This window comes from Equus caballus, chromosome 17 (assembly GCF_041296265.1).
Source record: "Equus caballus isolate H_3958 breed thoroughbred chromosome 17, TB-T2T, whole genome shotgun sequence".
In the NCBI taxonomy this organism is placed as follows: Eukaryota; Metazoa; Chordata; class Mammalia; order Perissodactyla; family Equidae; genus Equus; species Equus caballus.
The window spans coordinates 36,023,782-36,041,455 of NC_091700.1; the positions used below are offsets into that span (position 1 = coordinate 36,023,782).

The following is a 17,674-nucleotide window of genomic DNA, read 5'->3' on the forward strand; positions in this document are numbered from 1 at the left end:
AGACGTAGAGAAATAATAAAAATCAGAGCAGAAATAAATGCTATTGAAACAAAAAAGGCAGTAGAAAGGATCAATGAAACAAAGAGCTGGTTCTTTGAGAAGATAAATAAAATTGACAAACCCCTAGCCAGACTTACAAAGAAAAAAAGAGAGAAAGCTCAAATAAACAAAATCAGAAATGAAAGAGGAGAGATAACAACAGACTCTACAGAAATACAACGGATTATAAGAGAATACTACAAAAAACTATATGCCAGCAAAATGGATAACCTAGAGGAAATGGATAAATTCTTGGACTCCTACAATCCCCCAAAGCTCACTCAAGAAGAAGCAGACAATTTGAACAGACCAATCACAAGGAAAGAGATTGAAACAGCAATCAAAAGCATCCCAAAAAATAAAACCCCAGGACCAGATGGCTTTCCTGTGGAATTCTACCAAACTTTCAGAGAGGATTTAATACCTATCCTTTTCAAGCTATTCCAAAAAATTGAGGAGGATGGAACACTTCCTAACACATTCTGTGAGGCCAACATCACGCTGATACCAAAGCCTGACAAGGACAGCACGAGAAAGGAGAACTACAGGCCAATATCACTGATGAACATAGATGCAAAAATTCTCAACAAAATGTTGGCAGCCCAAATACAGCAATACCTCAAAAGGATCATACATCAGGATCAAGTGGGATTCATACCAGGGACACAGGGATGGTTCAACATCCGCAAAGCAATCAACGTGATACACCACATCAACAAACTGAGGAATAAAAACCACACGATCATCTCAATAGATACAGAGAAAGCATTTGACAAGATCCAACAGCCATTTATGATAAAAACTCTGAACAAAATGGTGATAGAAGGGAACTACCTCAACATAATAAAGGCCATATGTGACAAACCCACAGTCAACATCATGCTCAATGGGCAAAACCTGAGAACCATCCCCTGAAAACAGGAACGAGACAAGGACGCCCTCTATCACCACTCTTATTTAACATAGTACTGGAGGTTTTGGCCAGAGCAATTAGGCAAGAAAAAGGAATCCAAATAGGGAGGGAAGAAGTGAAACTCTCGCTGTTTGCAGATGACATGATCTTATATATAGAAAACCCCAAAGAATCCATTGGAAAACTTTTAGAAGTAATCAACAACTACAGCAAAGTTGCAGGGTATAAAATCAATTTACATAAATCAGTAGCATTTCTATACTCTAATAACGAACTAACAGAAAAAGAACCCAAGAACACAATACCATTCACAATTGCAACAAAAAGAATAAAATACCTCGGGATGAATTTAACTAAGGAAATGAAAGACATATACAATGAAAATTACAAGGCTTCTCTGAAAGAAATGGATGACAACGTAAAGAGATGGAAAGACATTCCAGGCACATGGATTGAAAGAAGAAACGTAGTTAAAATGTCCATTCTACCCAAAGCAATCTACAGATTCAACACCATCCCAATGAGATTCCCAATGACATTCTTTACAGAAATAGAACAAAGAATCCTAAAATTCATATGGGGCAACAAAAGCCCTCGAATTGCTAAAGCAATCCTGAGAAAAAAGAACGCAGCTGGAGGCATCACAAGCCCTGACTTCAAAACATACTACAAAGCTACAGTAATCAAAACAGCATGGTACTGGTACAAAAACAGGTGCACAGATCAATGGAACAGAATTGAAAGCCCAGAAATTAAACCACACATCTATGGACAGCTAATCTTCGACAAAGGAGCTGAGAGCATACAATGGAGAAAAGAAAGTCTTTTCAACAAATGGTGCTGAGAAAACTGGAAAGCCACATGTAAAAGAATGAAAATTGACCATTCTTTTTCACCATTCACCAAAATAAACTCAAAATGGATCGAAGACCTAAAGCTGAGACCTGAAACCATAAGGCTTCTAGAAGAAAACGTAGGCAGTACACTCTTTGACATCAGTATTAAAAGGATCTTTTTGGACACCATGTATTCTCAGACAGTGGAAACCATAGAAAGAATAAACAAATGGGACTTCATCAGACTAAAGAGCTTCTTCAAGGCAAGGGAAAACAGGATTGAAACAAAAAAACAACCCACTAGCTGGGAAAAAAATATTTGCAAGTAAAACATCCGGCAAAGGCTTAATATCCATAATACATAAAGAACTCACACAACCCAACAACAAAAAATTGAACAACCCAATTAAAAAATGGGTAGGAGACATGAACAGACATTTCTCCAAAGAAGATATACGGATGGCCAATAGGCACATGAAAAGATATTCATCATCACTGATCATCAGGGAAATGCAAATCAAAACTACACTAAGATATCACCTTAAACCCATTAGAATGACAAAAATATCTAAAACTAATAGTAACAAATGTTGGAGTGGTTGTGGAGAAAAAGGAACCCTCATATGCTGCTGGTGGGAATGCAAACTGGTGCAGCCACTATGGAAAACAGTATGGAGATTCCTCAAAAATTTAAAAGTAGAACTACCATATGATCCAGCTATTCCACTATTGGGTATCTATCCAAAGAGCTTGAAATAAGCAATTCCAAAAGTCCCATGCACCCCAATGTTCATTGCAGCATTATTTACAATAGCCAAGACGTGGAAGCAACCTAAGTGCCCATCAACAGATGATTGGATAAAAAAAGACGTGGTATATATATAAAATGGAATACTACTCAGCCATGAAAAAGAACAAAATTGTCCCATTTGCAACAACATGGATGGACCTTGAGGGAATTATGTTAAGTGAAATAAGCCAGATAGAGGAGGACAATCTCTGTATGACTCCACTCATATGAGGAATTTAAATACGTCGACAAAGAGAACAGATTAGTGGCTACCAGGGGAAAGGGGGGGTGGGGGTGGGCAAAAAGGGTGAAGGGTTGCACCTACAACACGAGTGACAGACAATAATGTACAACCGAAATTTCACAAGATTGTAACCTATCATTACCTCAATAAAAAATTTAAAATATAAAATAAAGTAAAACTGGGATGTTATCTCTGTCATTGGATTGAAAAGTTAAATATATCAATCTTTTTTATGTCATATATAGGGCAAGTAATTTTTCCCAGGTTGTCTAGCTTTTCACTGTGTATAAATTTATAGTCTTTTTTTTTCTAACATCTGTTGCCAATCTTCCTCTTTTTTTTTTTCTTTACATGAGCCACCAACATAGAATGGCCACTGAAAGATGAGTGGCATGGGTCCGCACCTGAGAACCAAATCCAGGCCGCAGAAGCAGAGTGCACTGAACTTAACCACTAGGCTGCCAGGGCTGGCCCATAGAAGTTTATAATCTTCATGCATTTGAATATATCTCTACTTTCCTTTGTGATTTATGCCTTTAGTGTCATACGTAGAAAGTCTTTCTCTACCCAAGATTTTAATATAGTCACCAAAATTTCTTCTTCTATATTTTGAATTTATTTTCTACATTTGAATAAAACATCTGCCCAGAATTTATTTTGTATTAAGGTATAAAATGTAGGAATCTACTTTTCTCCCAAGTGACTACCTAGTTTCCCCAACATCAAAATTGCATCCCCCTCCATTGCTCTTGCCCTGTTTTAATGATCTCTATTGCACTTATCACTTTATAACTTATTATGTTATTTACTTATTTATTATACTTATGGTCTGTCCTCATAACAAGAGTGCAAGCATCATGAAGGAAGAAAATTTTGTCCATTTTGTTAACTGCTGTATCTCCAGTGACTAAAACAGCACCATAGTACTTAGTAGGCACTCAATGACTTTGGTTGAATGAATGAACCTATTATTGAAAAAATTTCTATTTTCTTCAGTGATTTTTAAATGTCTCTCTATTTTATTATGAATCTTTGCATACCGGCTCTGTTTCCAGAATTTATTTTATTCCATCATTTTACTAGCCTTTTGATTACAGCACACTTTTCACACCTTAAGGTATAATTTACAGCATAGTAAATGTTCTTTAAAAACTTAAGCTACAATTTATATTTAATGAATTTTATGCATTGTGTGGCAATTCTATGAGTTTTGACTAATACATAGATTCGTGTAACCACTGTCATAATCATGACACAGAAAAATTCTATCATCCTTTTAAAATTTCTCAAGTCCTTTTGTGTTCAACCTTTCCCCCAAATCTAGCCCCTGGCAATGACTGATCTATTTTCTGTCCCTATAGTTTTACCTTTTCCAGAATGTCATGTAGTTGAGTTGAACAGTATGTAGCCAATTGAAATTGGCTTCTTTCATATAGCTTAATGCATTGGAGATTCATCCATATAAATACGTGTATCAGTAGTCTGTTTCTTTTTATTGCTGAGTAGTATGCCATTATATGAATATTCCATATTTTCCTATCCATTCACCCATTGATGGACGTTTAGATTATTTCCAGTTTTGGCCTGTTATGAATAATGTGGCTATGAACATTTGCATATACGTCTTTGTGTGGGCGTAAGGATTGCTGAATCTTATGGTAAAGTGTAGTTTAATTGTATAAAAAATAGTTTCCAAAATGGCTGTACTGTTTCACATGTTTGAGGGTTCTGGTTGCTCTGCATCCTTGCCTGTACTTCGTATTGTCCGTCTGTTTTGTTTCACTTTGTTTTTTAAGACATTGTAATAGGTGAGTAGAGGTATCTCGCTGAGACTTGAAATTGTATTTTCATAATGACCAATGATGTTGAGCATCTTTTCGTATGCTTACTTGCTATCCATTAATTTCCTTTGGTGAAGTGTCTATCCAAGTCTTTGATCTGTTTTTAAATTCTTTTTCCTTATTGTTGAGTTTTGAGAGTTCTTTATATGTTCTGGATACAAATTCATCAGATAAATATTTTGCAAATATTTTCTCCCAATCTGTAGCTTGTCCCTGTTTTGGTTTATTTTTTTTACACAGCAGAAATTTTTAATTTTGATAAAATTCAATTTTTTTCTTTCATGATTATGATTTTTGGTGTACTGTCTAAGACATGTTTTTCTAACCCAAGGTCACAAATATTTTCTCCTATGTTTTCTTCTAGAAATTTCATAGTTTTAGGTTTTACATTTAGGTACATGGATCCATTTTGGGTTCGTTTTGGTGTACGTTGTGTGATATAGGTTGAAGACTGTTCTTTTGTATATGTATGTCCAATAATTCTACTACAATTTCTTGTGAGACTATTTTTTCTCTGTTGAATTGCCGTTGCATCTTTGTTGAAAATCAGTTGACCACGTACAAGAGTCTATTTCTGGACTCTATTTTGTTCCACTGTTCTATGTGTCGATTCTTTCTTCTATACCACACTGTCTTGATTATTTAACTTTATAGTAAGTCTTTAAATCAGGGAGTGGTATCACTTTGCCTTTCCATGTGAATTTTAGAATCAGGTTATCAATATCTACAAAAAATTGTGCTGTGATTTTTTAATAGAAATTGTATTGAATCTATAGCTTGGTTTGAGGAGAAGTGACATCTTAACAATGTTGAGTCTTCTAACCTATGAACATGGTACATCTCTTACCTTAAAATCTTTTTTTCTTTAATCATGTTTTGTAATTTTCAGTGTACAGATCCTGCACATATTTCGTTAATTTACACCAAAGTGTTTTGTGGGTTTTGGTGTTAATATAAATGGTGTAGTTGCTTAAATTTCCATTTTTCAATAGTTCATTGCTAGTATATAGAAATATAATTGTTTTGTTTATTGACCTTTTATCTGATAACTTTATTAAACTCACTTATTAGTTCTATTAGCTTCTTTGTAGATTCCTTGGGATTTTCTGGGTAGACAAGCATATCTTCTACAAATAGAGTTTTATTTCTCCCTTTCAAATCTATACGCCTGTTATTTCCTTTTCTTGCCTTATTGCATTGACTAGAACCTCCAATACAATTTTGAATAGAAGAATAGTGAACTGACATCCTGGATTGCTAATCATTGGGAGAAAATATTCAGTCTTTCACCATTAGGAATGATATTAGCCATGGGATTTTTGTAAATGTCCATTGTCAGGCTAAGGAAGTTCCCTTCTATTCCTAGTTTGCTGAAAGTTTTTATTATGAATGGACCTTAAATTTTTTGGAAAAAAAATTTACATCTATTGAGATGACTGTATGTTTTATTTTCCTTTGTTTATTGACATGGTGAATTACATTAATTTTAGAGTATTGAACCATCCTTGAATTCCTGGAACAAACACCACTTGGTCATGATGCATTTTCTTTTTTATGTTGCTGGATTCGATTTCCTAACGTTTTGTTAAGGATTTTTGCATCTGTATTCATGAGGGATGTTGGTTGGTAATTTTCTTGTCATGTAACATCTTTACTGATTTGGCTGGTCTAACAAAGATAGAATAATCAGGGTAATGCTGGTCTCTTAAAATGAGTTTGGAAATAGTCCTCTTTTCCTCTTTTCTGGAAGAGTTTGTTTAGAATTGGTATTATTTCTTCACTTAAAAATTGGGCTTGGAGTTTTTGTTGTTGGAAAGTTTTAAACTACAAGTTCAATTTCCTTAAAAGGTATATTATCTTTTAGACTATTCAGCTTATCTATTTTTTCTTGAGCAAATGTTAGTAGTTCATGTCTTTCAGGCAATATCTCCATTTAATCTAAGTTGTCATGTATGGCACCTTTTTAATTTCTGTAATGATAAAGTGCGATCAAATATCTTGTATGTCAGTATTCTCCCACTGCAATGGTTTTATTACATTGTGGTCAGAAAATATAGCCTGCATAATTTTTATATTTTAAAGTACATTGAAGTTTTTTATGTCTTATTACAGGATGAGTTTCTTCAAATATTTCATACGAATTCTTTAAGTATGTGTTTGCTGCACAATAGAAGTTTCTATATTTCAATATATATATATTTAAGAATAGATAGTATTTGGCCAGAGACACTCAGATCTTATCTTTGCCACCAATACTCCCAAGGGAAGTACATACCCTGTGGACCAAGCCAGGCAAAAGACACTCCTAGTTACTTTGGAGCTTCCTCTCCAAACCCCGGTAGAGAATTCTAATGAGCTAACTTAGGTTGGAATCAGATCTGAAGCCGGACTCAGCTCTCTTCAACCAGAGTTTACACTATAAACTGGGAATGTAGCCTTGTGTGTTGTGGATAGTTTGGGGGAAAAGTCCAGAGCCCTAGTGTGAGAGCAGGAAGACCAAAGAATCACCCTGGTGCCCTTAGTGCTTTGAGTATGGCCACATGCCTTCTCCAGCATCTGTACAGAGAAGTAAGCGTCCAATGGGAAAGACAGGACCTGACCCCAATACACATCTCACCTCTTTTCAACATGGCCTTGTTAATGTCCTATAGAATCTACCTTCTATCAATATACGATGTCTTGGTCATAGTTAATATGTTTACTTTGAATTCAACTTTGATATTAATATTACAACTTTTAATATTTTGAGATTTAACGTTTGCATCTCATATCTTTGTCCATCTCTTTATTTTCAAACTATCATTTTAATTTAGTTTTTGTCTCTTGTATATAGCGTATTGTGCATTTAGTTTTTAAACTTATCTGAGAGTATTTGCCAGTATTTAATATGACAGTAACGTGCTTGTATTTGTTATCATTTCTGGTATTTTAGGTTTTATTTGCTATCATCTTCCTTTGTTTTCTGGGTTAAACATTCTCTTCATATTTTATCTTTAAATTTTTCTGTATTTTGCTATTAATTCATTGTTTTTATTCTTGTCAATTTTTAATGATATGAAAGTTATAAACTTATTTTTAGAGAACATAATTGTGCCCTTGTTTCTCCATCAGTATCCAGGTTAACACTAGACTTGTACCTGGGAAAGAGAAGAAATGAGACTTGCTTTTACTTCTATCTTCTTACAAACCTTAAATCCTAAGTTGTGTGAGAAAACCTGCAAATTTAAGTCCATGGTATTAGCAAGAATCTTAGATTATCTTTGTTTTTAGAATCATTTGTTCCATGTGCTCCATTAACAATGATTATTTAGACAGTTCTGAATTGTTATGATTTAATTTCTTAACCTTGTCTCTATAAGGTATCTTTCTTACTCCTGCACTCTTCCTTTTGATTCATTGCTCAGTTGGCTTGAGCACTTCGAGTAATTGTTTTTAGGAAAGGTATGTGGCTGCTATGCTTTGAGTTGCTTCATGTTGGAGAGTATCTGTCTGTTGCTCCTAAATATGAACAGTACTTTTCCTGGATATAGAGTCAATGAGTCACAGTCCTTTCCCTGCAAACTCTAAACATATTGTTTGAAGTTCCATTTACATAGCACACTGTTTTTAAAAAATCTCAATTGCATATTTACTTGGGGTAGTTTTGTGAGGCACTGAAAGTGATAGGAGGCCCTAAAGCCATCCTAAGTCATACCTTTGTGCCCCCATGATTCTGTCAGTCATGGTTCTGTATGTTCACTTTGTCAGGCAAGTTCAGATTTATTATAACATTTCATTGCTATCTGGAGATCCAGTAGTCTGTGTGGTTGAGAAAGGGCTTGTATTAAGAGAATGGTAACCTCAGGGGGAAATTCACCTCTTTTGGCCAATCAGTTCCCATCCATGTCAGCCTCAACTCACTAAGCCTGGGCAGAGGTTGTGGGTGCAGGTAAAGGAGGGAGAGATTAGAGGGAGTGCGGAGCTCTTGCATCCCAGGTTAGCCTAAGAGTATTCATCCGTGGCCAATTTTGGTGGTGCCCTAGTTCTGTTCTTCATCCATCATCTCCATTCTTCAGTCTTGGGCACAGGCTATGAGCACTGCCTTGGGCTTGATCCCACTTGGAGTGGAATTTGTGTCCTGTGTTGGAAGCTTCAGCAGGGCATGAAACTGCACCCCAGTGGCTACCTTGTCTTTAGCCATAGGATAAAATGAGGCGTAACTGTGGAGTTCATCAAAGAGGCTCCTCTTCCTCCTCCTATTAATGGAAGGAGCCCAGTCTGTATGTTATTTCTCCTTTGAAATGCATCTTATTAAAATTCCTTATTAAATTACCTCCAAAGAGCACTTGCAACTCCAAATGTGACTCTCCTTAATGTTTAACTGTCATATTCATGGGATGTCTTGTTTCAAGAGATGAATATTACAGGACAAGATGGGTGCTCCCTACCCATGCCTGAAGTCCCTTCTTTGATTGCTGTGGAAATAGGTCTGGCCAAGGTTTGATGACTTGCCCAGGATCCCACAGCTCATGAATGGGAGAACTGGAACACAGGTCTCTCCTATCACTCCCTCTATCTCCACGCTATGTTGCTTTAGTTGATGACGCCAAGCTTAATATTACCATAAAGGTGGGGTTGGGGCTTTATAGGCAAAGGAAATGTTACTAGACATCTAAAGTTTGGTGTTTTATTCATATTCCACATATGAAAGTAAAAAAAAAATCATGAAGCAGAAATGTGAAAATTTTAGTTATTAGTAAAAAGCACCTTGTTATGCAACTTCTGAAGAATTTTCTTCTAAAATTATATTTATAAAGGCCTTTGTTTATTGGTTAAATTCATATTATATGTTAGAAGAAATCTGTGATAAACTTGAAAACTCTTGAATTTTATTTTTACTTCTTTTTGCAGCCAAGAGATTAAGAAAGTTATACGCTTAATTGTATCATCTTTCATAATCAGGTATGTGAGACCCTAAAAAAAGAGGTAATTAAATATGTATCCATTTAATGTGAATTTTGTTTTAATGAGAAAGGATCTAGGAGGAGAAAAAAAGCATTTCCACTGTCAGTATGTTACTAAATAGCCCCCGTGTCCCATATAATGTAATCTAATTTATCTTGGAAGGTTAGTTTAACCTGAACATTAAGAATTGCAAAGAAACGGCATTCCCCTAAGTCTAATGGTAACATATTAGTATGTTTTTTCCTACCTGGAAAAGTAAAAATAATGATGCATGCACTTTAAAATTCTACAATTACAAGTAAAGTGTTTTATTAAATACCTTATTTGTCTCGAATTACTCCTTAATTCTGAAAGCATTCTATTTAGGCTTCTTCTCCACATGATGGCAAGATTTCATACTATCATACAGCTTCACGCAATATACTTGCTTCCTTTTAAATTTATAATATTTTAATTTGTGTTGCAATTGGAAAAAAGTACTTTGAAGACTAATTAATTCATCTTCATAGATTCTACAAATAGCGTAATCAATTTATGGATAATGTGTTTAGAATACGTAAGAGAAAGGCTTCGGAGTTACTTTAGAGTTCAATCATGTATATATTTTTGGAATTGAAGTCCTTCTCATGTGCCCAGCATATGCTAGAAACATCCATTAATGTGTAATCATATACTTGCTGAAAATCTCACTGATGAAAAAATCTTACTGGTCAAAGTGGTCTTTTTAGGGCTTATGTTAGTCATGCTTTCACTTGGTTTTTATTACTAAATTCTTAATAATTATCAAGACTAATGAGGTTTTATTTACTATGAGAAATTCGTAGAGACCTCTTATAAACTTCTTGAATTTTAAGAAGAGTTTACAAGCAGAGATAAGTAATTTTAATTCAGTTTGACAGTTCTATGTTGGAGGGTTAGTCTGATGTGTCTATTATAAAGGAGCATGATAACATGAAGTGGTTTTGTGGGAATTTTATTTTCCTAAATGCTTCCATTGGGTGAAAACTGAGTAATTTTGTTGAAATTCTAAGACAACACAGTTCTCCCTGCCACTGACAGTTTAATCCTAAATAATGACATTTTAGTATCAGATCCCTGGGCTAAATGTAGTCTAACTATAGAGGTGAAAACCAATTCATCTTTATTCTGTTTATTTATTTGTTTGTTTGTTTTAGAATATTTGGAATCTTGCTCGTCTTTGTGGACATGTCTCTTATCATCGCAGATCAATTCATCTCTGATAGCAAAGTGTATATTCCTTTGGAATATCGTTCAATTTCTTTAGCTATTGCTTTATTTTTTTTAATGGATGTTCTTCTTCGAGTATGTGTAGAAGGGTAAGTTTGATTAATTTTTTAAAAACATATAAAGCTATTTTGTAGTGCTATGAGAAGCATCCCAAAGTAATTACCAGGTCAACACAACCAAATTTGTCCCTCTTTATCAAAATAATTCTCCTCGAAGGCACGGTCCACCAGAGAAACAACTATCCAAATCCCAATTTCTACTAGATTGGGCTTTAATATTTTTGTTGTAACTGTCACTCTAGTCTCCAATAATGTATTCTAGATGGTTCCTTCAACAGGTAAAGCTTAATGGGTTTGCAAAATGGGACAAGGCAGCTGATGTGTCTACATGCACATTATTAAGAGGAACATGTATGTGAAGTATAAATATTAATACTTTCATTAAGAATTGAATCTAAATAAAATCTGATGGCATATTAAATACTAGAAAATAGATCATGAACAATCCCCTACCTCAGTTAAAATAAAAACTTTTGTTAAGGTACACAGGAGATCTGAGGCATGCTCATCCTGTCAGCGAGGCTTAGTAGTGAGGCAGCACTTGATTTTCTCCGCTGCTGGCTTTCTGAGAAGGTGGATGGAGTAAGCCAAGCCTTAGAGCTGGACTGCTGTGGAAGTCAGAGACTAAGTTCCCTGGCCTCACTTCATCCAGAGCCTTTCAGAAGGCAGCTTGATTCCTCTCCTCCTGAACTCTACCCTCATGCCTTTGAGCTAAGGACAGTTGCCCACTCCCGGGTTACTCAGAGCCTGAAAGGGGCTACCCTAGAAGTGGAAGCTACCCTAGAACCTTCCCGCGGATCACCAGTGCCCACAGCTGAAGGAGCCAGCGTTGGGGGGAGGAAGGTGCAGTGGGTGCAAGTTCAGCTTTTGCAGGGGAGGCCATACCAGCCCACTGGGATTCCACTCTAGGTACAAAGCCAGATGATGAGTTCGCAGGCCAAAATAGTGGACCTGTCTGCCTCTCACAAGCTCCTCTTCTGCCCTCCTCACAGCCGCAGTTGCTCTAAGGCTGTGACATGTTCAGCTTCCACTGCCCAATAGTACTCTCCAACATCCCACCTTTCTCTCCCACCTATGTGAAGGCATTGCTTGCCTCTTGTTTGATGGTTTGGTTATATCTCTTAACTGAACTTAAACTGCAATATTTATGCTTTTGTCATATATATGTATAAAATAATGAATATGAATACTTTTCTCTTAGTCTAGTCTAGTAAATGCATTTTAGATAATTCATTAAAATAGAATTGTTAATGGAGATGAGTCAAATAATTCTTGCTTTTAAAATTTCCCTGTCTCTTCTTTGGGGGAGCATAAACTTGTATTTTTTGTTTTACATTATAGGATGCAACGATATTTCTCTGATTTACTTAACTCCTTAGATGCTGTCATTATTCTGCTGACTCTACTGATTGATATAATTTACATTTTTTATGACTTTAGTTATTTTAATGATATCCCCAGGTAAGAGACATGATTCACGTTTCTTAAACTGTCTTTTATTTTTTTTGCGTTTTCTATGGATTTCATTTTGTATAATCTTTTAACTCTGAATGTGATGATTCTATGCCAGATAAGCTGCTTGAAAATGAAATGTTTAGATAAATTTCCACATACTTAGAAACTAAAGGCTGGTGGTATTTAGGGATCCATGAAGGGTGTACGCACTACGTACCTTTGGTTGAATGAAGAAGATGGAGCACTCAAAGAAGAAACTGGGGACTTTGCCTCTTGTACTAACTTTAACTTCGCTATACTTTGAAATTCCCACTAAATTCCCGTTTAAGCTTCAATCACAAATTCCTTACACATGAAATTCCTGGGTTTTTCCTATAACAAAGAGAGTATTGGTTTGAGCATATGCAAAACTTGAGTGACTCCAATGATAATTCTCTCAAAAAGCAAATGGAACAGAAAACCAGGTGACGTGGATAGCAACACAGAGGTGGAATTTTGCAGTATCATTGGAATGAAGAAAGCTGAGGCAAAATCAGAACTGTTGGGGATCAGGAAACTAAAATGTGTATGAAGAACTGATGGCTTTTCTTCTTTCTACTTTGGCGATGAGGAAAAGAAGAACAAATGCGTACTGGGATGTAGATGTTGGGTGGCTCATTAGGCTTATTTATTAGTCTAATAGCTTGCTTCTTTCTGCACTCCAGCTTCCCAGGACTTCAATTCAGGTGCTAGTGAAACCTGATGTTATGCGATAGGCTTTTGGAGTTGTTTGAAAATAGCTGGAGCCAGTATGGTCCTCTGACCTACAACCTCAGCATCATCTAAGAGCTAGAAATGCAAGAAGGAAAACACCGCAGGCCCCAGTGACCTACTGAATCAGTGTGTGCACTCAAGTTAGAGAAGCACTAGTCCAAACCATCAGTTCTCTGTCATTGTGTTTTTTTTCTGATGGCAGGAGAGACAGTAGCTAGCACACTTGGGAAGTATCTCAATCTACTGCCTGCCTGATGTGTGTTAGTAGTGTAGTAAACCTCTGTTACTGGTGGGAGTAACACAGGTGAACAAGAACCCTCAGTTTGTTTGATGAGGAAAAGATTGAAAAATGCTCATCTTAAGCTACAAAAGTTAAATCCACAAATTCTAAGCATCCATCATATAGCTATCTCTCTAGACCAGAGTTTCTCAATCTCAGCACTATTGATATTTTGGACCAGATAATTCTTTGTTATGGAAGCTGTCCTGTTCATTGGTGTTTAGCAGCTTTTCTGTCCTCTATCCACTGGATGCAAGTAGCACCCCCTCCACACACAGTTACAACAACCAAAAATGCCTCCAGACATTGCCAAATATCCCTTGGGTAAGTGGGTGAGAGGCTTGGGGATAGGTGGGGTGTACAAAATTGCCCCTGGTTAAGAATCACTGCTCAAGACTTAGTCCATATTGACAAAATCCTCTATTTCTGAAGTAAAAATGGATCTTTAAAATTTATTGTTAGATTGGCAATTATATTTCGACCTCTACGACTTATCATTCTGATGAGAGTTTTTCATCTGGCTTACCAAAAAAGACATCTTGAAATACTGACCAGAAGGATGGTAAGTGGGCAAAACATGTTTGTGATTCAGAAAAATGTTTGTGTTTCGGGAAATACTGGCGAGTGTTATAGATATGTATATAATCTTCTTTATTTTTATGTTGATTTATATTTTACAAATTAATGATTGTTTTAAACTCTCAGGTTTCAGGAAACAAACGGCGATACAGGAAAGATGGATTTGACTTAGACCTCACTTACATTACTGGTTTGTGAAGTTTAACTGTTGATTTACTTACATTAACTTCACATTTTTCTTGTGTGTGGGTAATTATATGTTTATTTTGGTTCTTACCTTGTCTAAAGCATTCTTTATCTGTGAAGACATCTACCACTATGGTAGTGTGACATATTTGTAGTTTAACCCTGACAATGGAAAATCTCCATTGTCATCCCAAATCAGGGTTACTTGGTTACAGTACAGGGAGTTGAAGGAATTTTCAGCTGACTCCATTTGTTTGGTTTAGAATTTGTTGAGTTCTAATAGTTATCCTGGGTCTCAAGGATCTCAGAGAGACCTGTTCTCTTGCTGGAACCCTTTGTAGGTCTCAGGTTTCTGAGTCAGGAGCACTGGAGCACCCTGGGAGTTCCCACGATTGCTGGATCCCAGATCTCTCCTTTTACTTTAGTGTTCAGATAAGAAATTCTCACCATGGGGGCAGCTCCAGACTGAGATCAACATAAATCTGTTGCATTTGGCTGGAAGCAGTTGAGTCTTGGGAGCACTGTGTGAGTTTAGTGGTCATTATATTGGATATTTTAATATGTTATGTTGATTATTCTGAGGGTTAGTTAGCTTTTTTGTCATTCTCAATCCTGAAATTTCTTTTTTATGAAAAAAGAGTCTGATTATATGTAAATTAAGTTCTCATTTATTGTTTCACATGTATAATAACATCTGTAATAGTGACTATTTTGACTTCCAGGGCGTATTATTGCCATGTCATTCCCATCTTCTGGAAAACACTCTTTCTATAGGAATCCCATTAAGGTAAGGGTATTTATCTAACAAATGCTCATTTTTCTCAGTAAACAGACTATGGAGTTATAAATTTAGTATAACTTAGAACACGTAGGTGGCAGTATTCTCCTAAAAATATACTCTTTCAGGTAAAAAATTTAATGCATATTATATATACATATATATTATTCCATTTATAAATATATATAATTTATATAATAATATAAATTCATCTCTTATAGAAGGATAAAAATATAAAATGGCCTCCCTTAGAATAATATACGTATATTTGTATTTAAAATTATGTATTTTATATATAATATATTATATGGTATATATTATATAAATATAATTGTACTTAATCATATTACATAACATAATATATGCTATTTATTATTTTATTATAATATGTATTATATCCCACGTTATATTATATAATATGTTATTATATGTGTGATATAATATACCCTGTATAATAGATTACATGTAAATGTACAATATTATTCTAAGGAGGCAAATTTTATATTTTTCTGTTTCTGTAAGAGATGAATTATATGTAATGTATATTTATAAATATAAATAATATATAACTACCACAAAACCCTACAATTCACATGGTAAAATGTTGAAACTATGACCAAAATCGGAAAACTTCTAGAGCTGTCAGAAAAAGACAAGACAAAAAGCTTTCTTGCGTATGTATAAACTAAATGTGATACTGTCCTCAAAGTTTAAAAATTGTAATTATTACCTTCCCATTTAAAAACTTTAATTCTAAATTTAAAAAAATCTATACACAAACCACTGATTAACCAGACTCCACCCACCAAAAATTGTCAATAATAAGCAGGACCCAGAGGAGCTGATAATTCACTGTTCCTATATGAACAACTCTCTCAGGATGTATCCCATAAAGTACTTTATTTTACAACCTACTTCTCTTGTAAAACTAAACCTCCACTTTATTACATAGGAATTTGATACAGTATAAAACTAGAACTGTATGTAAAATACTGCATCTAAATGTTTCCAATAGTCTTGTTCCGTTGGTTCATCAGTGACTTCTCTGGCATCATCATCGTTTTCCATGGATGATTCTGAGAGAATCTCTCCATGTCTACTGGTATTGGATCCTACTAATTCTTCTGTTTCATGGCAGTCACAGTCGCTACTTACAGGGCCTTATATTTGCACTACCTTCAGAATGTAAATCTTTCTCAGCTTGAGACCAATGAGATTCCTCCATTTGGTTATTTTTCTCAGAAGTCTCTTCATTCACAGTTAGTTAAGGCATCAGATTCTTTTTCTTGACTTTTTTTCTTTCTGGGATCATTTCTGTTGATGTCATTAAAGACTCTCTTCTGCCTCTTCATCCTCCTCTGTACAGTGCTGCCTGATACAACTACTTTGTCTGTCTTTATTCTTAGATGAAGATGATTTTGTTTCTTCTATCATAACTGAAGAAATTTCACTTGAAGTTGTTTGGCCATCTCTCTGACTTCTCCTTCTTTGTCAAACTTGAGTCTTTTTACCTCATGCTCCTCAGCTTCCACAGCATCTTCATTTGATGTTTATTTACTTGGTGATTAGATTACCACTTTATTAGAAAAGGACACAACTCAGGAACAGCCAGATAGAAGAGATGCATAGGGCAATGCATGGGGGAAGGGGCACAAAGCTTCTAAACCCTCTCCAGGCTCCCTTTTCTCTCACTTTTCTCAGGTGAGCATTTCCACCTGCTCACCAACCCAGAAAACCTGTACTTCTTTAAAACTATCTTGACTTTCCTAGGTCCTTTGAATTTCTATATAAATTTTAGAATCAGCTTGTTAATTTACACATACACACACACACACATACCCTGCTGGTATTTTAACTTGGATGACATTGACTACATAGCTTGACTTGGGGAGAATCAACATCTAAAAATATTGAGTCTTGCAACCCATAAACATAATATATCTCTGAATTTATTTAGGTCTTCTTTAATTTCTTTTAGCAGTATTTTCACTGTACAGGCTTTGCACATCTTTTGTTAGCTTTATCCCTATTTGATGGATTTTGATGCTATTTTAAATGGTATTTTTAAATTTTCATTTTCTAATTATTTGCTGGGACTATAACTGATTTTTGTATGTATTTCCAGCACCCTTCATAAATTCATGCATTTATTTTAATAATTAATTTGTATATTCTTTGGGGTATTTTACATACATAATCATGTAATTTACTACTTTAATTCCACTTTTTGTACTTTTCATTTCTTTTTCTTTCTTTATTCAGCTGTCTAGGACCTCCAATGTAATGTTGAATAGAAGTGGTAAGAGTAGACAGCCTTGCCTTGTTCCCAAATTTAGGTAGAAAGAATTAGCTATTTCAATATTAGAATGATATTTTCTAGAGGCTTTTTGTAGCTATCCTTTACCAGATTAAGAAACTTCCATTTTATTTATAGTTTGCTAAGAGTTTTTAATCATCAATCGGTGCTGAATATATCATATACTTTTTCTGCATCTACTGAGATAATCAAAATGTTTTTCTCTTATTCCATTGAGATTTTCGAATATTAAAACAATATTTTCTATTCCTGGAATAAACCCCCTTTGGTCTTAATATATTATCCTTTTTAATATATCATTAGATTCTATTTGCTAATATTTTATTTAGAAACTTTTGTACATACTAATGAGATATTAACCTTCAATTTTCTTTTATTGAAATGTACTTATTAACTGGCCTGCAAGGAATTT

At 35.0% G+C, this 17,674-nt stretch overlaps 2 protein-coding genes across 5 annotated transcripts in view; one reads left to right on the forward strand and one right to left on the reverse strand.

Moving 5' to 3' along the window:
• LOC138918351 (phosphatidylinositol 3,4,5-trisphosphate 3-phosphatase TPTE2-like) overlaps positions 1-17,674 on the forward strand; it is a 390,322-nt gene that overhangs the window by 137,694 nt on the left and 234,954 nt on the right. For both annotated transcript variants that reach the window (XM_070239583.1, XM_070239584.1), the window contains 6 exons: positions 9,554-9,604; positions 10,783-10,944; positions 12,256-12,375; positions 13,865-13,964; positions 14,108-14,171; positions 14,890-14,954. In XM_070239583.1, coding sequence (XP_070095684.1) covers positions 9,554-9,604; positions 10,783-10,944; positions 12,256-12,375; positions 13,865-13,964; positions 14,108-14,171; positions 14,890-14,954 — 562 coding nt within the window. The remainder of the gene's footprint in view (positions 1-9,553; positions 9,605-10,782; positions 10,945-12,255; positions 12,376-13,864; positions 13,965-14,107; positions 14,172-14,889; positions 14,955-17,674) is intronic.
• LOC138918357 (mitochondrial ornithine transporter 1-like) overlaps positions 1-17,674 on the reverse strand; it is a 68,336-nt gene that overhangs the window by 10,045 nt on the left and 40,617 nt on the right. Inside the window, exon 5 of one of the 3 annotated variants that reach the window (XM_070239607.1) lies at positions 12,609-12,741. The exons of the other annotated variants lie outside the window; for them this stretch is intronic. Within the exon in view, the coding sequence (XP_070095708.1) occupies positions 12,716-12,741 (26 nt within the window). The 3' untranslated portion in view covers positions 12,609-12,715. Of the gene's footprint in view, positions 1-12,608; positions 12,742-17,674 lie in introns of those variants that run through there. 3 annotated transcript variants of the gene reach the window in all.